Source organism: the organism of the source record quoted next, unplaced genomic scaffold (assembly GCF_019419815.1).
Source record: "Pyrus x bretschneideri cultivar Hongxiangsu unplaced genomic scaffold, Pyrus_bretschneideri_v1 Contig43, whole genome shotgun sequence".
Taxonomy (NCBI): domain Eukaryota; kingdom Viridiplantae; phylum Streptophyta; class Magnoliopsida; order Rosales; family Rosaceae; genus Pyrus; species Pyrus x bretschneideri.
In genome coordinates this window covers 3,449,255-3,476,451 of record NW_025999757.1, presented here as the reverse complement: position 1 = coordinate 3,476,451, position 27,197 = coordinate 3,449,255, and the positions used below count along the sequence as shown (strand labels likewise).

Below are 27,197 nucleotides of genomic sequence, written 5' to 3'. Positions count from 1 at the left end.
GAGAGATATTGTCTCGAACTGCAGAATTGAACAATATGCCAACACGAATCTTATCCATGATGTTTATAAAGAATCATATGAATTGAAGATTATGAGTTGAATACTCAAATTATTTAGACATTAAGAATGATCATTTATCTTAGTGAAGGTAAAGATAAATTGATATTTGGTCCAGAAATACCACATCTTAGTGAATTATATGCTTTATTGTATTTGGCACAATACATTGAATGAAATAAAGCTTATCTATTAATATCTTCGAGAAATTACAAACACATGAGTTAAAACAACCAAACAGGAAGAAACCTTCACGAAGGTTGCTCATGTGAAGCCTTAGTACTTGGAAGTACCCCAGAAGGGGGAGGCACCAGAGGTTGATTATTTAGAGGCTCAGTACTTGGTGAAACTCCAGACGGCTGAGACAATGGGTGTCTTTGGAATAAAGACTCGATCTCCTGATTGTCATTTTGAGTCTGACCTTCGGATTCCAGTAGCTGGTCGAGCTTTATTTTCATGCTCGTCGAGTAATTATTTGCAAGCATCTGTAACACTCTATTATCGTGCTTAAGCCCTCTAATCTCTTATTTAAGACTAGCCACCTCAGCCATCAATGATTCAACTTGGTGAGTTTGAGCAAGTAGGTGTTGGCCCATATTAGAAATAGAGCCCGCACACTGAATAGTGAGAGCTAAGGAGTCTTGAACGACCGACTCATCAGACCAGTTTGAAAGGATTATGTGATCCTTGGGAGTGAGAAGATTCCTAGCTACCACTATAGCATTTAGGTCATTCTTCATCACAGAGTCCCCAACCATAAGAGGACCATTAGAAGATAAGAAGACGGGAGCCATATATTATCTTGACGTGGCTAGTCTGTAGCACTCCTAAGACTCAAATCTAAGCAAATGTTAGATGGGCAAGCCATTTTTCAGAAATGATGAAGGAAAAATGGGGTCAGATAAAATCTAAGAAGTGCAAAAAGGGGAAATTTTTGCCGACAACAATTTTTTGAGTGTATCTGAACAAAATTGATATATCTATAAAAGAAGAGGTAACAGGGTCACTTGTTCAAAAATTGAAGAGACACCGCTCTTCGAATTTCAAAAGCCAATTTTTCAGGATAAAGTTCGTCAACATTTCTCAGATGTAATCTCAGCTTTTGGATATCACGTGCAACTTTGTCAAAGTTGAAAATGCGTGAATCTTATTGTTCGAATTACACCATAGTACCTGTTGTTGGGAAATTCCTATATATGTCGACCTCTATCTTCTATAACAAGGTAGACTTACAAAAATATCTAACTTTTATTCCTCTCTGAGAATGCATCTTCAACAAAGTATCTCGAAATACTCAGTTTTCTTTCTCTCCAAGAATACCTCTTCAAAACAAGTCACACCAAAGCAAAAGTATCTCATATCATCAGGGTTGAAAGCAAGGGTATCTCATATCATGCTTTCTCCCTGTCATTTCCTTTGTCCTTATTCTCACCTGGAGGACAAGGAGAAAGAGAGCAATCAGTCGCCACATGGAATCAAGCTTCCTATTTGGAACTGATTGCCCAGAACCTTTGCCTGATTGCTTACCTAACATTGTTCTCGAGTAGTCATCTTCAACTGTTGATATGATGTTGGTTATTGACACTGAAGTTGCCAAGCATGATGAGTCGCTGAGAAGTGATGTTCTGAATGACCATTCAAATGTAAGGTTCGCATTCCACTTCTGAATCAAGGGACAAATACTACAAGGGAAGATCTCACACCTGCATGGGGGAAAATTAAGGAAAATACCACTTCTGCAAAGGGAACAGATAAGGCAAGCGAAAATGATACATTGAAGCATGTGGAGACAAGCACAACAAAATATAAGCTGATTCATCCCCAACGGAGCCGAATATCACTTGTCATGTGGAGCTACTCGTGGTTCCATTTCATTCAAAGACGAGTCCCAAGGATCCTGAAGAAATCACAAGTCCGATTCAAGATCAAGTGTCCACCACCCTTGAATCAAATTCTGCTCCAGATAAAAGGAGAAAATTTCGAGCTTTGGAGGAAGTCTAGCAGAAGGCCCTGCAGCCCAGTTCAAGAAATAGCCTGTGGAAAGTCAACAAGTATAACAGATGTGTTACTACTCATCAGGGGAAGCATCCAAAAACAGATCAATGTTTTAACGATCCCAGGGGGGTGTTATAATATTATGAGCCATTCAATGTGTGGATGGCCAACCCACTACATCCCACTCATCCCACTCATCCCACTATATATGTCATTCCACTAGGAGCTACCATTTCTTGCTTTTGGTGCTCCTGCTTTGATTATAAATCAAAGAAGAAAAAATGGAAGAGAGAAACCAGAAAGCTCATGGCAGAGAGAAGAAAAGACGGAAAAGAAAAGCTAGAAGGCTCATGATAGAGAGGAGAAAAAGAGAGGAGAGAATAAAGAGAGTTATCTTTGTAATCTTATTATTTCAGATTATAATGAAAGCACCACTACTGCCCCGAGGATGTACTCCAGTCACACTGATTGTAGAGGAACCTAGTAAATTTTGTGTCTTATTTATTTATTCCACTGCACACACCGTCAATTTTACAAAATATATATATATATATATATATATATACACATATATATACACACACACACACAAAGGAAAACTAATGAAAATGACTTGAAGACTTTGAGTTTTAATGATAAAGGCAAAATATTGGGTAAAGTGAATAGTACCAGGTTTGACTTTTTAGTGTAAAGATGTGGTTTTTTATTAAAACTCCTTATATACAAACGCTCAACAAAAAAAATTATATATATATATATATACACAAACGCTTGTAAAAACAAGCTTTATGTTGTAGTCCTATTAAATTAGAAATGTGATTGTGTAAATTCTAATATATGTAGGTATTCTTTTGGGATTCTACTATATCTCTTAGACTAGATATTATTCTATTAGAGTTGTTTGTAATCCTATTAGGGTAAGGATTTAACCTTCCCTACTAATACAAATAAAGGCACAATGGGATGAAATAGAAGACACCTCATAATTACACATCTCTCTATTCTTTCTCTATGTGTCATACCTTCTCTCTCTAGCCTCCATAAGTGTTCAGTAAATTATGCCTACAACACGTTATTAGCACGCTCTTGACGTTGCGTTAACAAGAGTTTGATCTTCAATCAGGGAAGTATTATGTTTGAATCATTCTTTTTAGGGAGTTTTAATGAAAAGGGTTTGAGCTAAGTTTAATTTAATAAAAAACCACCATATACTATTATTTAACCAAAAAGGCTTTATATTTAATCATAAGGCGAAAACTAATCTATATCAAACCCACAAACATTTAACACACATGGGCTGAACTAAAAGCCCAAAACGAAATGATTTTTTTTTCCACATTTGCCCTTAACAACATTGCTATTCTGTCAGCCAATTCTGTTAGAGATAAACTTCCCTTTATTTACAAGTATGCCATTATGCCAGCCAGTTCTTTCTCTCTTTCTTTTTTTCTTTTGGCCGTTCATTCTGTCTTCAGGTTTTGCTTTTTTTTTTTTGTTCTTGTTTTCTTCTTGTCGTCCCCCTTCCTCTTGAAAGGAAGTAAAACTCAATGTGGGTGAAGGAGAGTGGCCACCTCCTCAAACCATTTTGCACGTTTAAAGAAAATGGGTGCAATTGCTTCCCCAATTTCTTTTATTATATATATATATATTATGTTTTTTTATTGTTATTATTTTATTAGTTTATCACTTTTTTGTAATTAGGTGGTTTAGATTCTTTTGTTGATCAATTTCCACCCTTAATTTTGCTTACCACTTAGAATCCATTCTCCTGGAATGCAAGAGCCACTCCATTGGTAATTATCCCAATTTCAATTTTAGTTTTTGAGTCTTTGTAGATTTGCTAGTGGGGTCTCAACTCTTGACGGATAAAACAATGGTCTTGTAGATTTGCTCATAAAGCTTTGGTATTTTCACCGGCTCAAGTGTTTTCAACATCACCACCTTCTTCTTATTTTCTGCCTTTATTGGCTGTGTTGTTCGTGGCTTTGTTCTATCCCAGCAACAACCTGAAAAACAAATCAACAAAAAATGCATTGATATCATACTAACAATTTGATACTTTACGTCGTCAAGTAAAAAAAGGAAAGTCAAATAGCTACATTATTTCCCCAATTAAACAAAATTATCAATTATAAACGTTGAACACTAACTATTTCTTGAATTGGATAGGGGTATCGATACTATTTCTTAAATAGAACACTAGTACTATTATTATTTCTTAAATTGAACACTGGCACTATCATTATTTCTTAAACTGAACACTCACTATTTCATAAACTAAGTAGTGGTACTATCACTATTTCTTAAACTGAACATTCACTATTTCGTAAACTGAACACAAGTATTATCACTATTTCTTAAACTGAATACTCACTATTTTGTATATTAACATGGGTATTATCACTAGTTCTTAAACTTAAAACTAATATTATCACTATTCTTAAACTGAATACTGATTATTTCTTAAGTTGAACACTGACTATTTTTAGAATTGAACATAGGTACTGTTACTATTTCTTAAACTAAACACTGACTATTTCTAGAACTGAAAACTGACTATTTATTAATTGAAAACTGACTATTTATTAAATTGAAAACTTGTACTATCATTATTTCTTAAACTAAATACTAACTATTTTTCGAATTGAACAAAGATACTATCACTATTTCTTAAACTGAGTACTGATGTCATCACTAATTTTTAGACTAAACACTATTTCTAGAATTGAATATGTGTGTTGTCACTATTTCTTAAACTGAACACTGCGATTATCACTATTTATGAAACTGAACACAATTACTATTTATAAAAGTGAACACGAGAACTATTTATGAAATTGAACACGAGTACTATTTATGAAACTGAACACGAGTACTATTTATGAAACTGAACACGAGTACTATTGCTGAAATTGAACACTACCTATTTCTAAAATTGAACATTAACTATTTATAGAATTGAACACGAGTAATATCACTATTTCTTAAACTAAACAACGATTTTTTTTTGTTATGCATGAAACAAAAACACAATTTTAAAACACCTCCAAATACACCACATAAATTTTCATTTACAAATTTATTATTTTCATTCACAAACACACGACACAGCACCCCAAATGCACACATATAATAGCCATCCATCATCAAAGGTTTATAAACTACATCACAAAACAAATCCTTGAGAACATGAGATATTACATGCAAACAAAAAAATTAAACGAACCAAACTCTCATTTTTATTTTAGCATTCTAATGGCTTATTTTCCAAATCAATACAACTTTCCTTAAATCTGCCTTCCATTCCAATCAATGGTTCCTCGTACCCAGAAGTAACAAAAGAATGCCCACTCATACTTCCAACGTAACGCAGTAGCTTAGTGATTACAAAAGGGCAGCTTTCCCTCAAGTACTTAAATCCATCAATTTCTCCATTATTCCTCTATGAAATGAATCAAATATATCAACCATGACAGATATTTAATATATTTCTCTCTAATTTCTTACCAAAAACAGCAAGACAATCAAACATTCAACAGAACCCGCAGCCCGCATCTGCCCCTTGATATATTTTCTTCCACAGGAACTCTCCAACAAAAGGAATAACTAGCCAATCCCATGAAGAAATTAAACTACATTCAAAAAGAACACAAAAACAAACACCCTTCATTCCTCTGCAACAATGGTTCCCCTCTCGCTTACATAGATACCATCAAGAAACTTCCTGATATATAAGATGGCATTTCTGGTTGATCAGGGCACAAGATCGAGAAAAATTCATTTCCATCCAAGATGGGGTTATCCTTGACCTTTTCAAATTGGGTGATAGAAACATCATCATATCCACCTTACTCACCTTCTTTCAAAAAGTTACGTGTATCGATCAACTTGGTCTCATTAGTGATGGAGGCATTGATGGAAAAATTAGCATACACAAACGCATCTTGTAGCGATACCCTTGGTGATGAGATTTTCGATGTGGGAGAGAGCGGTGCGGATGGTGGGGCTGATTTTGAGGGATCCGATCCAGGCCTTGACCTTCAGCTTCCGCTTTCTGGTCGTATCCCGTGAGGTCCTTAATGATCTTGGAGTGGAACTTGATCTTGACACCGTCATGGATGTCCATGGTCTCAGAGGAGAAGATGGTCATCATATTTGCTGCTCTGGTTGTTTCTCTCACTCTCTCGCTTTGCAGCTCCGGTTGGTGACGAAATGAGATGAGGAATTTGAGGTTATGGAGGCAGGGAATAGCAGAGATAAGAAAGGAAGAGAGGATAAACGAACAAAGACTTGTCGTAGGGGCAAAATCAGAAATGTATAGCTTGGACCATTTTAACTGGGCTAGTTTAATATTGGGTTTTGTCCTAACCATTAAATAAAGTTAGTACATGATTTTTGGTTAACATTCAAAAGTTTCAAACCCTTATCATTAGTTTTCCTTTCTTTTTATGATTTATTTATTATTTTATTGAATTGATCTACATGCTATTGATTCAATTTAATTTTTATGTGTTGAACGTGATACAACGCATTGGAGATGCAATCCCGACATTTCAAGAAGGATCTTCTACAAATTCAAAGGCTTTTGTTGTTTTCTGCCAATTTAGTACGTTTAAAAGAAAGGAAGATATTTGAAACGACCATGAAGCATGAAAACATTCCTCATAATGCATGAACCCTTATATTTATATTTTCCTTCTCACACACACACACACATACACACACACACACATTCATGCACTACGCAATTATAAATCGCTATGTGGAATTTGCGAGTCAAAGAATCGAAAGAAATTAGAAGCAATTTAGGGTTTTTTTTTTCAAACCCTAGATTTCAAAAAATATATATATATAAAAAGAAAATATGGGAAAATCGCGACTTCAGCTAAACATGGACCAAAAGTGTAGCAGCCATTTGGGCTTGCTGTGTGTGTATCACCAAGCCCGCATGCCTGGGTTCTTCACGATTGGGCCTGCAACCCTAATCTGTGCCACCTCATCAGAAGCCAGCCTTGCTGGGCTTCTGCTCCTTGGCCCAAAAACTCGACTGCTACTTGGTTTCCTCCACGCAATGGTCCGCCTGTAGCAACCCATGTTGCTGGGCTTTTGTTTTGTTTTCCCACCCTGGCTTGCATTGTAGTAGCAAGCCTGCTACTTGTGAATTTTTTTCTCTCTCGGCCAATGAGTGCAGCAAGCCTGCATAGCCCCACACATCCGAACTGCAGCCTGCAGTTGCTAGGCTATTCAGATTGGACAGCAACCAGCAATCCAATGCTGGGCAACCTCTTTTTTCTCGGCCTAAAGCCATTTTTGGCTTTTTTTTTTTCAACCCGTATCCATATTTTTGGTGCCCAATTTCATGGTCTTAGCCAATTGTTTGGGTTTTTCTTTCAAATGACTCGTAGCCGTCTAGCCCAAAATATGGCCTGAAACTTTGTTTTATTTTTCTTCTAGGATTGACCCTGAATGGCCTTGATCTATTGAATTAATTAAAGTGACCAACAATCCACTAATCTGACAAGATATGCAAAATTATTGGCCTGTAGCCCATTTTTGGACATTAACGACTCAATATTTTATTTCTTTTCTTTGAACCGTTGACTACCTTTCGTAGTCCCGAAGCACTCACACTTGAGTTCTTGAAGCAACCCAAATCCACTACACTTAATTGTATATTGTATTTTGTGTTCTTACACGTACCTCTTTTTATGAACCAGAAGTTCATAACTAAACTTGAATTTGTAGTTTCGAAGTTAGTGCCTTTTAAACCCTAAGTTTTCGTAAAACAATACACCCATGAAAACCCGATGTTTTTCATGTAAACCATGTCTTAGAACCCGAATGTTCTAACTTTGATGCTTATGGATATCTTATTTCCATAGCACCCATCACAATCTTGTTCCCTCTATTAAGTAGATTGTCGAATTGTAACAAGTTTGATTTCATTAATTTTGACGTTTTTTGACAGAAACCACTTCATATGGATACAAGATGTGAATCTCCACTTGACTATCAAGAAGTTGAGAAATAATTGAAGCTAACAATGGTATGGAAGAGCTAAATAAGCCTTTGCCATGATCTTTATTCGAAGACTTATGCCCGAAGCATTACAAAAGGAAATACCTCCCGAAAGAGGATTCCATGGCTCTTTGGCTCATTCCTACGAACCGTCTAATCATGAAATATATTGCTAGAAGCACACCATGATTACGTCTATGAATGAGTACGATTTTGAAGTTTATAAATCCGATAGAATTTCATCTCGAGAATACTTTTTCTCGTACTTCCATGTTTCTAACTCACTCATGAGGTAGTCATGTAGAGAACAGAAGTTTACCAAATTCTCAGATCTAATTACTACCACAAACATGAAAGAAAGGTATAGACCCAACTTTGCCTGAAGTTTACCGAACGGTATATATCCAGTTCAGCTGAAGTTTACCGAATGGCTCAACCCAGTTGGTCAAAGCCTATCGAATGGTGGTGCCCTGTTTTGGCAGGGAAGCACCAAAGGGCATGCTCTGCTTCGGAAGAGGTGCACCGAAAGGTATTCCTCTGCTTCAGCAGAGGCCTACCAAACAGACCTTCTAGCTTTAGCTGGAGTCTACCAAACCCAATTATAGGTCTATCTCTCTCACAATCCAATTTCGAGTTTGTTTTTACAATATATGGTAGAATCAGGGCCTGCTAAGGTGTGGCATCATGCTTAAAGCATGATCTTTGGCACCTAAGACCTAAAACTTCAAGAATAAGGGATAATATTCCTAAACCTTAACCCTACAGAATCTACTTCCGTCTTGATGGAATAAATCATTGGTTATGCACATGTTCGTGCCTCTACCAATGTCGTTAAGGAGTACCATTCTCATAGTCAATATGTGAAACTATTTTTGCTTCACCGAACACTATTGGAAGAGCAGAATTTTGATATGAATGCCTTGTAGGCCGAATCCTCTCAGTAAACCATTTACTTTGTGAACATTTTTCCATGTTCTTGGATTCACGTTTGGTGTTTGTTTTAGTTATGGATAATCTTATTGATATTGCCCTCGAATATGAGTTAATTGAATCATGTGTTCTTGTATACATGTGACCGAATTCAATTAAATACGTGATTAGGTACGAATGTGGGAAAGTTAGTAGTCTAGATGAATGTGACACTAACTTTATACCTAAAATCACATCTTTAGCAACGACTTCAGGTATATCCAACCTGATTAAGAGCATTGGCACGCTCCTCATTGTATGAATGGTACTATATTACGATTTCAAAGACCTTATATTCTCCTCGTTCCGAAAGAACGTCATTGAGTCTTAAGGATATTTGAGATGGCAATGATCGTGAATGAAACCATTGAAGAATATAAAGTGAAATATCTTTGCACCAACTCCAAAAATGAGCCTACAGCTTTACTTTGGGGCCAATGGGCTGTCTCCCAACTGGGAACATGCCACATGTGGCCGGCCTGGAGGCTAGTGATTAAGCAGTTTATTTGATTTGGCATGACCATTTGGGACACTTAGGTCGAACAATGATGTTACGATGCATCTCCTTACCCGAAGTAAGGATCTTGTGTCTACAAGTACACTTTGTCAAGCTTACTCATTGGGGAAATTGATTTTCTAAATCATTCCTCGCAAAGATACGAAATCACCCTCTTTTCATAGTGGAAAAGGAATATATGTGAACTAATACAACCAAAATGCGAACCATATAAATACTTATGGCTTTGGTTGATGAATCGACAAACTGGTCACATGTTTGTCTACACACATTACTGCTAAACCTCCTGGCCGATTTTAAGGGTTCATCACCCTACTTATCCTTTAAAGTCCAGAAGACTCGATAATGCTGGAGAATTTATATCAACGGTTTTCGATAAAGTATTGCATGTCATTTGGGTTTATAATTGAACATCTAATTCCCATGTTCACCCCGAATAGCCCCGCATAGTGATCATAAAAGCGCAATTTAAATGATCGCCCGGACCTTGTGACCGTAACAAGTTTTTGGTTTTTGCCTAGGGCTATGCAATCTTGTACGCAGCTATTTAGTCCGCCTTAAGGTCTGTTGCCACCGAACCTATTCGATGTTACAGTTGGTTATTGGGTACGAACCTGACGTTTCGTATTTACACGTTTTGGGTGTGCATTCCATGTGCCAAGTTTCGCCACCACAATGTACCAATATGTGTCCTCAAAGAAGGATGTGAATCTTTGTCGATTATGATTCTCCTTCACACTAGCTTTATTAGAGCCCTTTCATGCGATCTCTTCACTGCTCATTTGCGGATTGTTAATTCAATGAGACAGTCTTCCCGCTGTTAGAAGGAGATAAGAATGTCAACGTTCTTGTAGAACGGTTCGAATTTGCATGGACGTTGCCCACTGTGTCTCATCTCGATCCCCATACTGCACAAATGTGGTAAGCAAGTGCGATGAATTCTAGCTTTCAGAATGTTGCTCCAAATGCATTCCTCTGATCTAGTTAAAGTGACAAGATCATATACCAACTGTAAACATGCCTACAAGGATAAACGTACTTAATGGATGTTGAGTCAACATCCCCGAAAGGTATGCCGCCTCTATTGGACTGTTTGGCCTCTGGTAGTTCTAGTGGAGCTTGCTAAATAAGGTGGTGAACATGATGGTGCTTGGCTGCTCTGTGTTGCACAAAGATCGCAAAGAGAGTTTGAGATGAAAGATGAGAGATGTAATGGCAATATAGAGATAAGGGAATCTGAGAGAGTGGGAAACGAGGTGACATGAGGACAAAGGGAAGAGGAGACCCATATGGGTGGGTCCCTCTAGACATAATATATTAAAATATAAAGGCGCAAATTATCTAGAATAGTGAATTTACCAAAATGCCCTTCTACTTCGTAGTTCCGAAAAGTCTTTGTTCTAACTCTGAATTCAATTCCGCTTAAGCCCACGCATTTGTATGGTCGAGTACTCTGATAATGTGTGTGTGTCTTTGGGTCAAGCCCAAACAATAATTAATTAGGCACGAGGCCTAATTAATAAAATACGAACGCAAACGGGCCTACTTGCCCACTTGCTTAATGAACCCAACGAATAAGTCATTGATATTACAGTGTGCAGCTTGCAATACCGCTAGCTCACTATTGTCTCGATAAACGAGTAATAATTCCCAAGAGTGCAAAATTACCATTTTGCCTTTCATTGGGAAATGTGCATAATTCGTTCAATTTATACCCGTTCATGCTCACGTGTTCGTAAGAAATCACCGAGAAATATGTGCAAAGGAACAAGAAGTGATAAGGACTCAAATGTCCACAAAGGATTTCCAACTGTCAGGGGCATTTTTGTAATTTCACAAGGTTAGGGAATAAAATAATATTAAACTAGGAACGGGATGTCACAGTTGTCAATTTCATTAAGTATTGTTTTAATAGATTTAATGCAATATGTAATAATTTATTCAAAAAAAGAAAATGCAATATGTAAAAACTATCGTGTATTCTAAGAATTTGGTTAGTTGCCTCAATAAATGATCCCACAAAGTGATAAAAAAAAATTTAGATTGACATTATTATTTAACATATTAGGTGGATCAAAATTGTTTTATAAAATGTCAAATTGCCACATGAGCCATCAAATATCAATTTGATGTTTTAAATTTGACATCTTATTTGGAATACTCTTAGCATTTCACGTGGCAAGACATGAATGGTCTAGAATTTTATAATAAATATGAGTTGATATTAATAATAAATAATAACATATGATACGACGAGAATAATTGAAAATCTCATAAAAAAAATATAAGGTGATAATGATACGGAGAGGATAAGGTCAACAAAGCATTAAAATATGTGTAAATATATATGGGTGAAATTGCACAAATATAATTACTTTTCATAGTGAATAGTAACTATCTTTAGGCGTGGCTTGCCCTTGTCCTTACTCAACGGGTGAAATTTCTCTTCGGCCATTATCTAGGTGTGTCTCTCTTGAGAGGGATTGGTTAATTTGGTTGTTGGCATCACATCTGTCTCTCTGTCTAAACAATTTCCAATTGGTTTTTAGAGAGAGAAAGTGGCAGCAGCAGCAGTGGGGAAGGAAGAAGAACTATTCCTGTTTCTGTGATCCTGCCCTTCGAAGCTCTGGAGTTTGGCTTTGGCTCCGTTAGCTGTTGAGGTAATTATTAATCCATGCCTGGAGAGGGTGACAGTGAGAGAAATCGTCGGGATTGCTGGGAGATAAAGAGAGAGGGAGGAGTGGGGGTGGTGAACAGTGGCAAGTTAGGTTCGTGTATGCGGGATATGTGGAATAAGAATTCATTTGAGAGTTTTAGGTCTTTTTCAGCGTCCCTGTTTAATTTCTAGATTTGTGGTTTTCGATTTGCAGCTGGATTTTGTGTTTGGATTTTTTTTGTTTTGTGATTTTGGGGGTTATGTCTACGTGCTTCGATCTTGTGTCTGGTTGTCTAATTTGATTTGGTTTTTTCTTTCAGGAAGCGCTGATCATCAAATTTTGGAGCTGTTGTGTGCGGCGTTGGTAGCCCTTTTGTGCTGAGGGTATACAATTTTTTGTTTTTCCCTTCAAGTCTTTTGTTAAGATTTTTTTTTTTTTTTTGGTGGCCTTTGGTATGCAGATACAACTTTTGTTTAAATTTTTGTTTTTTCAAATTTTGGCTATTTTGTTTATGTGTTTAGATGCTCAGTGTGGGTTTATGGTATAGTTTTTCTTTTATTTTTAGGAAACGGTGCTTTTTGTTTTCTGGAACCGCTTGTAGAGCGCACTACTTGAGGATCTCAGATCGAAGGTAAAAGGTAAAAGGTAAAAATCTCTGGCTTCCTTTAATGGTGTAAGCTTGCACGAAAGAGAGAAACAATAACCAAAATTTTATCTGAAGAGAACCAAGAATTTTGAAGCCAATTACATTGGCTTAAGAATTTCTTAGGATAGAACTTGCACTCGATCGACAATTTTATTTATTTGCCTCTGTTTTCTTGCTCGGAAAATATTATTTCCAGCCCTCAAAGCCAACCAATTGAAATTTCTGTCCGGGAAACAACCAACACATAATTCTAATAAAAAAGAAGTAGCGAGAAGAAGAATGTAATACAGAGACACATGCATGTAGAACTTCATTGCTAGATTTTATTATTTATCATAACTCAGTAAAGAAAAATTACAGACGCTGCCTTCATAGGTTTAGGGTTTTATTTTAGATAAATTGCAGTGCACTGTCTGTGCTAAAAGTTTTTGGATCCAAAGCGGTCAGGATGCTAATTTATAAAGAATTTTTCTTTAAATTTTTGTGTTCTTTTGTGATTTCATTTTATCTAAATTATTCATTTAATGTTTGAGATGCACTACCTTGCAGAGTATTGTTCTCTTTTGGCTATAACAAGAAATTTGATTGTGCAGATTGTATTTGTTTTGGGATCTACAAAAGGATATTACAAGGAACATATCTTGGCTGTTGATACCATACTTGGATTCTAAACTCTCCAAAGCTGCCTTCATCTGGGTTATTTTCTCAACATTCTCTTTTTCGTTTACGGTTGGTTTCGTATACCATTGCAAGTGTTAAATTTGTGATTTGTTGTTTATGTGGTGAAAAAATAGGATGCTAGAACAATTCAGATTATTTATTTGTTACACGAAAAAAAACTTTTAGAACTCCCGGTAGAAAGAGATTTCGCTAACGAAAAAGTCTTATTTTTTTGTGAGACTTAAGAGGTTACCTTCTCCAAACGCATAAATGGACTTTTGAAGAAGGCTTTTGACCTCTCTATCCTCTACGACGCTGAAGTTGCTCTCATGATCATCTTGTCTCCCTCTGGCATGGCCTGCCAATTTGCAAGCCACGAGTACATTTAATTAACAAATAATTCAACTAGCTAGCTAGGTTTGATGATCATCTTTTCAATTAATATGGTTTTCCTAACGTGTAATGCAGCATAAATAGGACCATTTCCATGTATAGAGGTAAAGTAGGGTTGCCTGAAATCAAACAACTTAATTTTGTGTTCCAATATCACAAAGAATGGTGCAGGAATTTTCATATTTGGGTAGATTTTTATGAATTGTTCTCGAGCTAAAGGTTGAAATGATCTTATTCACTTTGATCTTTTCTAGAAGCTATTTGTTAATGGTTGTTAACTTGGCTAAATGAGTTTTGCAAGCTACCATTTTGTTTAAATGTAGAAACAAAAACTAATATCCATGAAAAGAAAGATGAGTTACAAGGAAAGATAGGATATCCGTTTAAGCTTGACTGAAAGTTAGAGTGTAATGCTTGGTGATCATCTATTGCCGCAAGAAGAAATTAAAAAAACTTTGTTATTTGATTCTCCGCATTTTCATCGCTGATTCGTCTATGAACAGTTAAATTTTGCTTTGCCTTTATTAATCTTGAGTTCACTCTTTTCTATTGTTATTATATATATTGTTTTCAATTATATAATTGCAGCTTTCAAAAGAGGAAGATGGGTATTTTTGTTTGGAGAGAGAGAGGGGGAAGATAGTTAGAGAGGTGAATTATGTTGACAAATGGGATGGTGGATTATAATGTTGTATTAATTAGAATGTTAGGATTTTGTATCATGTTGTGTGAGTTAATGTTTTCTGTTCTATGTTGTGAATGATTTTGCATTCATTACTGCCAGGTTTTTGCCCCAGTGTTTATATGTGATGCATCAACATTTTTTTTACTTAAAATAATGATAGGAGGATATTTAGGCGACTTAACTGGCTTATTCTTGTGCATTTATGCTATTATTTCTTAATTAATGTCGCATTACAACTCAATTTCGTGTGTTTGTAGGTCCTATGGGGTAAAGTATCAAGAAAGGGCATTTTGGTGCATTTTGGAGCAATTTTGGACACTATGTGGATAGCTTACATATGGGCCAACATGGATGGACGAATTTGGACTTCAAGAGGCTAGAAATGTGATAAGAAGAGGAAGGAATAAGCTTGGGACAAAGTGGATAAGGTAGGAGCTCAAAAGAGGAAACATTATCCAAAACCTTATCTAACCTTATCCAACATTATCCAAAACATTATCCAAACCTTATCTCATCTTATCCTATCCAAACCTTATCATGTCTTAATCCTAATTGCAAGGGGACCTAAATGGATAATTCTAGAACCTATTTCTAGAAGAATCCTAGTCTAGAAGGCCCAAATCAGCCACAAAACCCATTCTTTCTAGAAGCCCTAGAAAAGTGGCGCCCTAAACCTTTCTAGAAGGCTTTGCCTTGCCTTGCAAGCCAAGCAAACCTCTCCCCTAAATCAGCCACACCCTTCCCCCTTTTATTTCTTCTAGAAAACCCAAAATCATCCACAAAACACTTAGTTTCTAGATGGCCCAATTTTGGACGAATTTCCTAAACCTTTTTCCTTTTGGATTCTGATTTGTTAGGCCTTAATCCTTGTGGATTTGGGTATACAAATCCTTTTATGAAACTAATTGGGCCAAACCCTCTCCTAAGTTGATTTAACTTGCTTGTGCCAAACCCTAGGGCCCTAATCCATAAAATCTGCTAAGTGTAACCCTAATCTACTTAACCCTAGGACTATATAAACCTAAATTCAGCCAAAAATTCGTACCACACCCTATGCTATTCAGAAACCATTGTGCCGCACCTCCATTCTCCATTCTAAGCCTCCATACACCTCCATACACATCTGCCGCAACCCTACCACCATAATCAACCATCCTCCATCCATCTAAACAAGGAAACACCATCCAAAACCCCCAATTCCACCACATACACCTTGTGCCGCTGATGCGAAATTAACTTAACACACAAATTAACCCTCTTTTGACAATTGTAGCATATAAATAAGTAGGGATCGTTCTTACACCGGGGATTAGGAGGGCTTGCTAAACACTCTAAACTGACTCAAATAACTAAAATTAACCTTTCAAACACTTAAACTCACGTAAAAAGACTCAAACACGTTCACAAGACTCAAAATAGGCTAAAAACACTCAAAACTGCCTTAAAAACACAATCTGGGCAGTTTTGAACCTAAACACAAACTTGGACGAAATTTGGTTCTATCTTGACTCAAAACACTTGAAAACACAATCTAAAACATATTCTAACTATTTAGACACTCTAGAATAAATGGGGATTTGGTTTTGGACGAAAATAAACAAAACAAAACAAGAAACTAAACTAGGCAGATTTGGACGAATTTGATGGAATTAAGTGGATGGTGAGATGGCTAGGAGGTTTTTCTCCACACATGGCATACTTGCACATAATACAATTTCCAGTAGCTTAATCAATGAATTCATGAACCTCAACACCCCAAGTTAATTAAGTACGCTTAAATTAACTCTCAGATTTCCCTTAGGTCATTGAATTGAATGGAATTGGCGCATTGCAATCAAATTATTCCTTAAAAGTTTTCTATATGAAAGTGGATAAAAGAAAGACAATCAAAGATCATTAGATTCTATGGAAATCATAGGTGTTGACGAGGCATTCGTAACTATGAAAGCGCATGATACTTATGCCAAGAATTCACTTATCATAATTGTAACCAACAATCTTAACTACTCATGAATATAAGTTCCCAACGATTAGGTGAAGTTCCCTCATACCCTAGCATCATGTTTATGCATGCAAATCAAGCGTGCACTCTCAATTCATATACATAAGCAAGTTTTAATTAAAACAGATAAGCAAATTGAATTCATCATTCATGAAATCACAACTGAAAGTAATCAAATCATCATGCAAATACAACCATGGTTTCGAAATTCCCCCCTAGCCAAAGGGGGGATTAGTTCCTCATGCTTGCACAACAAAAAGTATTGAATTTAAACATTGAAATCATAGGAAGGATTACACCTAAATGCTCAGCAATTCCACGATGGATTCGTTGCACAGATTGGCTCCTCTTCCTTCTCCTTGCTGCGGCACAAAGTGTAGGTGCTGGAATTGGTGGTTTTGGATGGTGTTTCCTTGTTTAGAGGGATGGAGGATGGTTGATTATGGTGGGGAAGGTGCGGCACAAGGGTATGGATGTGTAGGGAGGTGTATGGAGGCTTAGAATGGAGAATGGAGGTGCTGCACAAGGGTTTCTGAATAGCATAAGGGGGTGGTACGAATTTTTGGCTGAATTTAGGTTTATATAGTCCTAGGGTTAAGTAGATTAGGGTTACACTTAGCAGATTTTATGGATTAGGGCCCTAGGGTTTGGCACAAGCAAGTTAAATCCACTTAGGAGAGGGTTTTGGCCCACATAGTTTTATAAAAGGATTTGTAAACCCAAATACACAAGGATTAGGCCTTAGAAATCAGAATCCCAAAGGCAATGGGCCTAGGAAGGTGTGGCTGATTTAGGGGAGAGGTTTGCTTGGCTTGCAAGGCAAGGCAAAGCCTTCTAGAATAGTTTGGGGCGCCACTTTTCTAGGGCTTCTAGAGAAAATAGGTTTTGTGGCTGATTTGGGCCTTCTAGACTAGGATTCTTCTAGAAATAGGTTCTAGAATTATCCATTTAGATCCCCATGCAATTAGGATTAAGACATGATAAGGTTTGGATAGGATAAGATGAGATAAGGTTTGGATAATGTTTTGGATAATGTTGGATAATGTTGGATAAGGTTTTGGATAATGTTGGATAAGGTTAGATAAGGTTTTGGATAATGTTTCCTCTTTTGAGCTCCTACCTTATCCACTTTGTCCCAAGCTTATTCCTTCCTCTTCTTATCACATTTCTAGCCTCTTGAAGTCCAAATTCGTCCATCCATGTTGGCCCATATGTAAGCTATCCACATAGTGTCCAAAATCGCTCCAAAATGCACCAAAATGCCCTTTCTTGATACTTTACCCCATAGGACCTACAAACACACGAAATTGAGTTGTAATACGACATTAACTAAGAAATAATAGCATAAATGCACAAGAATAAGCTAGTTAAGTTGCCTAAATACGCTCCTATCAGCCACAGCAAGGAGGAGGAAGAGGAGCCAATCTATGCATCGAATCCATCTTGGAATTGCTGAGCATTTAGGTGTAATCTTTCTTATGATTTCAATGTTTAAATTCAATACTTTTTGTTGTGCAAGCATGAGGAACTAATCCCCCCTTTGGCTAGGGGGGAATTTCGAAACCATGGTTGTATTTGCATGATGATTTGATTACTTTCAGTTGTGATTTCATGAATGATGAATTCAATTTGCTTATCTATTTTAATTAAAACTTGCTTATGTATATGAATTGAGAGTGCACGCTTGATTTGCATGCATAAACATGATGCTAGGGTATGAGGGAACCTTCACCTAATCGTTGGGAACTCATATCCATGAGTAGTTAAGATTGTTGGTCGCAATTATGTTAAGTAAATTCTTGGCATAAGTATCATGCGCTTTCATAGTTACGAATGCCTCGTCAACACCTATGATTTCCATAGAATCTAATGATCTTTTATGCGCTTTCATATAGAAAACTTTTAAGGAATAATTTGATTGCAATGCGCTAATTCCATTCAATTCAATGACCTAAGGGAAATCTGAGAGTTAATTTAAGCGTACCTAATTAACTTGGGGTGTTGAGGTTCATAAATTCATTGATTAAGCAACTGGAAATTGTATTATGTGCAAGTATGCCATGTGTGGAGAAAAACCTCCTAGCCATCTCACCATCCACTTAATTCCATCAAATTCGTCCAAATCTGCCTAGTTTACATATTTGTTTTGTTTTGTTTATTTTCGTCCAAAACCAAATCCCCAATTGTCTTAGAGTGTCTAATTGGTCCAAATATGTTTTAGATTGTGTTTTTAAGAGTTTTGAGTCAAGTTAGAACCAATTTTCGTCCAAGTTTGTGTTTAGGCTCAAAACTGCCCAGATTGTGTTTTTAAGGCAGTTTTGAGTGTTTTTAGCCTATTTTGAGTCTTGTGAACGTAGTTGAGTCTTTTTACGTGAGTTTAAGTGTTTGAAAGTTTAATTTTAGTTATTTGAGTCAGTTTAGAGTGTTTAGCAAGCCCTCCTAATCCCCAGTGTAAGAACGATCCCTACTTATTTATATGCTACAATTGTCAAAAGAGGGTTAATTTGTGTGTGAAGTTAATTTTCGCATCAAATAACCCCAATGATTTGGCCTTTCTGTATTCTCATATAGCATTCAACCAACAACATGCCATTAGGTCTCCGTTCTCTACACAAACTAAAACAAAAATTAAGTCCTTTGAACACCCAAATTCAAAACCAATAAGTAATGATAATTACATTATTGTCTTTCCCAATACACAACAAATTGGAACAAAAACTATATATATATATATATATATATATATATATATATATATAACACTTCCATATGCTTATTTCACTTCATTATTTTTTGCATTCCAGTTGGTCTTTGTTTCGTTCTCAGATAGTTATCAGCATAAAGTAAAATTCCGTTCTTGGCTCTCTTTTTCTATACTGTAGCACCTGCTTATCTGTTAATGTAAATTTGGGTTATGTTGTATTTTTCAATTTGATTCTCCAATATATTTTTTTGATGACAAACTGTTCTAATCAGTAATTCCCCACTCTGAGAACTTGAGACCTTGGACTGATATTTTCTGGTATACTCACAGACCCCTGAGATTTTTGTGTCTCCAGAGTTCTCCAGCCAACCAGACCCCTGGTTGCCATACTTTTGTTGCACGCAGATCTTTTGGTATACTCACTAAGCATAAATTTAATGGTTTACAGAAACTTTTAATAGTTCCATCCTAAATATCTTCCTTTATTCTTGATGCCATGCTACTTGCTCGACCCTTTCTTGCATCAGTTGTGTCACCAAAAATTAAAATGAAATGAAATAGTTTCCCTACATGCTTAATGTTGTGAATGCTGGTGATGTTAGAAATTTAGTGTTGTTGCTCTCTTTAATATATCCGTACTCATGTGTTTTACAGATGCGCAGTTCAAAAGAACTGGTTACTGCTTAGGTGAGGGTTTATCTGTATTCTTGCCTTGGAGTTGGATGCACTTTGTGTAATGGATTGTGATTTGTTTGAAAATATCTTTGGTGATGATTTTGAGTATAATGTGTTTTCCTAATACTGTTTTTCTCCCTCTTTGTAGTCCAGTCGTGCAGAAGACATCTCCATTAACCAGTAACAGATGAAATTGTTTGCTGTCGAGGTTCCCATGAAGAAGAGCGAAAATGCTGCAAGTGGAGGATAGATAACAGCTCAAGACACATGGTATGAGGGTGCAGGTAAACTGTACATATCCATCTGGAAAATGTTAAAAGTTAAGGCGGGTTGGCTGTAGCTTCTCCTTCTCGCCACTACAGAAAATACTTTTGAACTGCATTACGCTGTTAATAAATTAAGCTTAAGCTATATTTTACTTATCAAAAATGAGTAAACTGTTTTAAATAGGAAAATTAAGTGCTCATATTAGGTAAACTGTCACTTTTACAAAGTTTTCTGGTAAATTAGATATAAAGTTTAATTCGAAGAGTTGTATTGACCTTTACTTTTGTTAAATTATATAGTTTAATTACGTCCCCTTTGTCCAATCCCTATATGTAACATCCCACATCGCCCAGGGGAGTGATCCTTAAAAGTATATTCCCATCCCTACCTAGCACGAGGCCTTTTGGGAGCTCACTGGCTTCGGGTTCCGTAGGAACTTCGAAGTTAAGCGAGAAAGGGGCTAGAGCAATCCCCTGATGGGTGACCCACTGGGAAGTTGCTCGTGAGTTCCCAAAAACAAAATCGTGAGGGAATGGTAAGCCCAAAACGGACAATATCGTGCTACGGTGGTGGAGCGGGCCCGGGAAGTGATCCGTCCCGGGCCGGGATGTGACACTATATATTTGCTCAACTCTTGGGTCAATTATTTGCCAATTGCTTGATCAATGATGTCAGTTCAGTTTGAAGAAGAAATAGGACTTTTGTTCAATAGGGATTGACTCTCACATACGAGTAAGATGTCTTAATTGTTCATTGATTCTTGGGTGCTACGTCTTTTTAGTTGCTTTGTGTGGAAACTATTCATGCCTGTTGCAACTAATACATTCAAGTCCCGCAGCAACGCGCGGGCATATTTTCTCGTAGAATCTATTATGGCGCATTGCCAAAAGTTTTAACTCTTGAAGAGTCCCCAACCAAATGGGAAAAACATCATTGAAATGATTGTTTGACAAAACAAGATACTCAAGCATCACACAATTGACCAATGACCTCGACTGTACGAAAAAAAAATTTATTGAATAAAAAAAAAGTTACAACTAGTCAAGCGGTACATAAACCTTACTCCTCAAAATAAAGACAAAATAAAGAAGAGAAAGCGAAAATACAAGAAAGTAGGGGGACATACACTTACATAACACAAAACAAACTTACAACTAAATATATAGAGAAGGAAAGAAACCACAATAGAGAAAACAAACGACAACAACAGATGCATAACATTGTAACAAACTCAATTTCTATCCCCCCCCCCCACTATTACTCTAAATTTTCCATATCATTTGTCTGATCATTCCAACAATCTTAAGAAACAAGTTGGGCCTCCTTGTGATCACAACATCTACAAGAACTACTCCCACTACCAACCCACTTGCACATCCGGCCGAAACAATTTTCCAATCAAATTCAAATATTCCTGCTGAGCTAGAATCACCTTCGTCTACGGTTAGAGGTGGAAGTTGAGGGGCCTTAGGATTTCCACATTTCTTTGGCAATGGATCTCCACACAACCCTGGGTTTCCCTCGTATGAAGTGACATTCAAAGAAGTAAGCTGGGTTCCTTGTGGTATAGGACCTGTGAGATTGTTGTGAGACACATTGAAACTGGAAAGAAAATTAAGTTGCACCAGCTGTTGGGGGATACGTCCTGAGAGCTTGTTTTGTGAAAGGTCCAACGATTCAAGCTTCATCAAGTTTCCAAGGGATGATGGGATAGAACCAGTGAGAATATTGTGGGATAGATTCAGCGAACGAAGCTCCTTAAGATTCCCAATGAATTCTGGAATTTTCCCTTCAAATTTGTTGCATGAGATATCGAAGGATGCAAATTCTTCTCGAATCTTTGGGTAGTATTGCTCCAAACCTTTTGTTGCTATTGTGAGTTGGTAATCAACAATGTTAACAATCGTGAATCCATTGACATCATAAACTACGACTGTGTACATATATGTTGACTTGTTTACAGTAATATCTGGAAACACAGACGGAACCGCACCAGTAAAATCATTGTAAGCCAAATCAAGAATGCGTAACTTGGGGAAATCGACATTCTTTCTAGACTTTCCAATCCCACCGTAGAATCCGTTATGGCGCATTGCCAAAAGTTTTAGCTCTAGAAGAGTCCCCAACCAAATGGGGAAAACATCATTGAATCGATTGTTTGACAAAACAAGATACTCAAGCATTATACAATTGACCAATGACCTCGGCAACTGCCCCTGCAACTTGTTATGACTCACATCAATCATTCTCAAATTGCTTCCTTTGTTGTATGTCTGAGGAATAATTCCGTGAAAAGAGTTGTTTCCAAGAAGTAAAAGAATCAGTTGATCACTAAAGTTTCCGAGACATTGAGGAAGCATGCCACTCAATTTATTTTTCGACAAGTCAAGATACTGAAGATTTTTCATATTGCAAAGCAACGGTGAGATTTCTCCAGTAAAGTTGTTGTCTGCAGCTGCATATTCTCGCATGGTTGGTGGAGGTATCGGTAGTGATCCATGAAACATGTTGGACGAAAACCTTATACATAACAGTTTCACCCAAGGAAGGAGAAGTGGAGGTTGGTCTGAAATGAAGTTACTAGAAATGTCTAACAGTAGCAAAGTTTCTATGCTTGTGTTCCACATCCATTTTGGTACTTGGCCTCGGATTTTGTTTCTGGAAAGGTCCAAACGCTCCAAACGTTTCTGATATTGTAAGAAAGATGGAAACTCTCTTATGTTGCAAGAACTCAATCCTAGAACGGTGAACTGTTGAACTGTTGAATTCACAATTCTGGATTCAGTGACAAAATCTATATTGTTCCAATTTAATTGGAGTTGGTAAAGAAATTGTAGATTTTGAAACATTTGAAACTCTACTGCACCAGTCAGAGTATTCCAATGAAGATACAGGATCTGAAGGTTTGTGAGATTTGAAAATGACGCTGGAACTGAACCATTTAATGTATTAAAAGCAAAATCTAGGTACTCTAGTTTGCTAAAGTTGCCTAGCCAAGATGGGATTGGACCAGTTAATCGACTTGTACTAATCCTAAAAGTAGCCAGTTGGGTAAGGTTTGCCAAGGAATCAGGAATTAGACCTCCAAATTTATTGGCTGAAATGTCTAGATAAGTGAGCTGCCTAAGATTCCCAAGAAAAGATGGAACCAACCCTTCCGAAAAATTGCATTGAGCCACATCGAAGTTTTGCAGTGAATGAAGGTTTTGAATTGAAGAGGGTATTGTTCCAAAAAAGCCAGTAAAGCCGACTTTCAGTAAGATGAGAGGACTGCTTTGATTAAATTCAGGAAAATATCCAGTCAATTCTTGGTTGTATCTCACACTAATAGATTCTAGGTTTGGCAGTTGGAAAATTCTCACTGGAAATTCACCAAACAGGTGACAGACCCTGAGGTGGAGGGATGTCAAAGATGATAAATTAGCCATGGAATGAGGAATTGCCGAAGATACATTTACGAAACTAAGAGAAAGCACTTCGAGACTAGTTAAGTTTTGCACTAGGCTTCCAAGATCTGATGCTTCAAGTTTCAACAAGGGATAATTCTCCTCTTCTGACGACTGATGATCCTTATCTTCTAACAATCTATCGAGATTGAGAGCTAGATTAAGGTATGTCAACTTGGATAACAGTGAAAGTTCAGAAGGGACTTGACCAGAAAAGACAGAGGTAGAGAGGTCAAGATGAGTAAGGCTTGGAAAATTTCTAATGCTAGTAGGAATTTGAGAGTAATTGAAGTTATTGTCAGAGAGGTTTAACCTTTGAAGATGAACAAGACGGAAGAGGCTGCTATTGCTGTTGATAGAGCCGTGGAGACAGCTGCTACCAAGATCTAGGCCAATCACATGACCCGTCTTCTCATCACACTCGACACCTTCCCATGAGTAGCAGCTGCTATTTCCTCCTTCAGCTGGTTTCCATGATGAAACCTTTGGATAAGCATCGGTAGATCTAGAAGCAGATTTGTCAATAGTAAAGCTGTCTTTGAATTGCAGCAGGGCGGACTTCTCCCCATCAGGGCAAGATGGATACTGCTTCTGCGAAGAGTAGGAAGAGGTAGCAATAACCACATGATGAAACAACAACAAAACTAGTACTAGTTTTGAAACCATGCGAATGATGGAGATATCAAGTAACACCATAACAACAATCGTTTGAGATTTTTTTTTTTTTTTTTTTTTGCACTCTTAGCTATGCATGGAGTGCAAAGTGACACAACTATTTATAGATTGACATCAGTATAAAATTCTTCCGCAATATAATTTCAAAAACATGATAGAGACATTGTAACGAAATTTCTCATTAATTAACTCAAGAGTGCAACTACTTTGACGGGTGTTGCAGTTTGAAAAATTCAACTTGTGTTTTGGTTTTGGTCTATGTTGCATTTTTTAAACTGAAAGTCCTTTTCTCATCAGAAAGGAAATATCTCATTAACTTAAGAGCAAGCAAGGAAGAGAGAATACTTCGACTTGGAGTTGAGGCCCTAACCATGGGGAAACGTCCTCCAACTACATGTCCCTAGGAAGTGTAGCTGATTCTTGTTGATACAATTCTACTACACTTAATGAATTTCTATACATGTGTGTAATTGTATGTCGGATTTAGAATTTAATTTCATATAAGAATACACGACTTAACGTCTGACGATGGATTAAGTCATACCATAGAAAGAACAATTTTCTTTTTAAATAAAGAATGACCTTTAACATTGGCGTAGCAATTGAATAATAATCAACCTCACGCTTGCCCTTAATATACTGGTGTTGATCTAGTGCAGTTGCAAATACTTAATTGTGTTTAGTTTTATCTATTTTGTAGGCTCTTTGAGCTCACATAAGTAAACATTAGTCCAAAGATTGTTACTCAAGTAGTTAAGAGCATTCAGTTATGCACTTGAGATATAGGATTCATTCCACCCATCCCAATGTCAATCATATGACTAAATATATAGGTGCTTGTTTGGATGTGTTTTTAAAATAACTGAAAGCGCTTTTGGTGAAAATATTTTTGGAACCAATCCTTAGAAAAAATGCAAGTAAATTCTAGAAAAACACTTAAAGTGCTTCCTGGAATAAGCACATACAGGAAGCACTTTAAGCGCTTTTGGGACCAAAAAAATATTTTCTCTAAAAGCGCTTTCAGTCATTTTAAAAGCACATCCAAACTAGTCCTAAATAAATAAAAAAATTGACCAGTTCCATCTAATCTTTAATATTATGCATCATGTTCTGAAACATTTATTTAAAACTAAATTGGATTAATAGTCCCCGTGATGATAGGCAATTGAAAGATAACACATGTGCTAAAAAAATTAGGATTAGAAGTCTGTTAGGATTTTATCCCGAAATTAAAAATTTCGTCAATTTTTCGTTAATTGTTAGCACATGAGTCTCACATGTGAGGCTAAAATGATAAAGTTAGCCTCACATGTAAATCTCAAGTGCTAACGATTAATGAAGAGTTCCGTTTTATCCTAATATGTGTGGCTCATGTGCTAATAATTAATAGAGGGTTGACGAAATTTTTCAGTTTTTGGCATAAATCATAATAGACTTCACCATAGATGTTTAAATTCTATTTTTTTTACAAGGGCTATTTTTCAACTACCCTGTCACCATAAAAACTAATAATTCAGGCCTTTATTTAAAAACTCCAGATTGACTATCCTGTCTTCGAAAGTCAAGTCAAGAAGTCTTGATCAATAAGGACACGCATAACATATTAATTCACAATAAATTTCATCTTTGACGCGAGGCCGGCTTTGTTCGCCGGATCACCGATGTCTTCTTGTCCCGTTATATATGCTTTACCCGCAAGGGGTGATTGTTCTTCAATTTTTTTCAGATTTTGAATTTGTGGTTGAAGTTGGAGTAGTGGTTTTGGGAAAGCAAAGGTGGGTTGGGGCCGGAGTGGAGTCGAAGTGGGGATTTCATGTTGTGGTTTTGTTTCTTTTTCTATATATTTTAAAAAAATTATTGTTTAAGTAACTAGTGTTAGTGCAATGTCACAAATATTAGGGGGTCTTTGTGAAAACTCGGCAAACCTCAGGGGAGTTAGTGTAATTTTTTTTGACCAAATGATATTATCTAAACTAAAGAGATGGGGAAGTGGGCTAAACCTCATAATGAGTTTGCAATCATATGGTTCAAATTCGCATTTGGCGAGAACTGAACCTAAGACCTTTCACTTACAAATAAAGAGGAATATCATTAAATAGTAGTTCTAATTGAATAGTGTAAATAACCCATCAATGAAGTGTGAGGTTTTGAATTTAATACCTATTCCAATTTTTTTTTTTTTTTTTCAAATCACTAGACTAAGAGAATCTATCACTTTTGAAATTAGACTATTAGTGGAATTTCGAGAGGCTCGTGGCGATGGTTATTTTCACAAATATAATGTCTGAAGGTAACTAAGTTGTTTATAAAATCATTAATTTTGTGGTTCTCAAACCAAAACTATGATTATTTGCTTGACATGTTTTCTCAAAATTGTGTATTTTTTACCTCAGATGAAGGGACAATCCATGTGTCCCATGCATGCCAGTTTAGAGCTTTAGTTTGGTGTGGGAACAGGAGCAACAATGTATATAAACGGAAAAGGATCCTCGCCGGATCCTTTTGGATCTTAGGGATCCTGTGATCGTGACCGTTCATGTTATATCGTATGGTTATAAATAATTTCAAATTTTAAAATTAAAAATTAAATATAAATAATACTTAACGAAAATTGATCACACAATATACAATAAATGATTACGATCATGAAATCCCTAACATTCTTAAAAAAAAATCCGGCCATGATCTTTTTTCTGTTTAAACAAATGGCATCATTTTACGCCGATGCTTATTATAGTCCAATCAGGTAGGTGTCACTTTACTTAGTAGCTGGGTGTCACTTTACTTAGTTTCACGTCAATCTACATGTGTTTACATATTTCGTCATGATC

General features: G+C 36.6%; 1 protein-coding gene and 1 pseudogene across 1 annotated transcript; both read right to left on the bottom strand.

The window, feature by feature from the left end:
* Positions 1–5,603: 5,603 nt before the first annotated feature.
* Positions 5,604–6,205, bottom strand: LOC125469437 (annotated as a pseudogene).
* Positions 6,206–21,507: 15,302 nt separating this feature from the next.
* Positions 21,508–24,498, bottom strand: LOC103962276 (receptor-like protein 7). Its single transcript, XM_009374964.2, has one exon. It carries the CDS (start codon positions 24,385–24,387, stop codon positions 21,508–21,510), a length of 2,880 nt encoding a protein of 959 aa, XP_009373239.2. The 5' UTR covers positions 24,388–24,498.
* Positions 24,499–27,197: the final 2,699 nt, after the last annotated feature.

What these genes read in the sequence shown, in the direction of transcription:
- LOC103962276 (XM_009374964.2), bottom strand. Translation starts at nt 24,387, where the DNA reads ATGGTGTTACTTGATATCTCCATCATTCGCATGGTTTCAAAACTAGTA.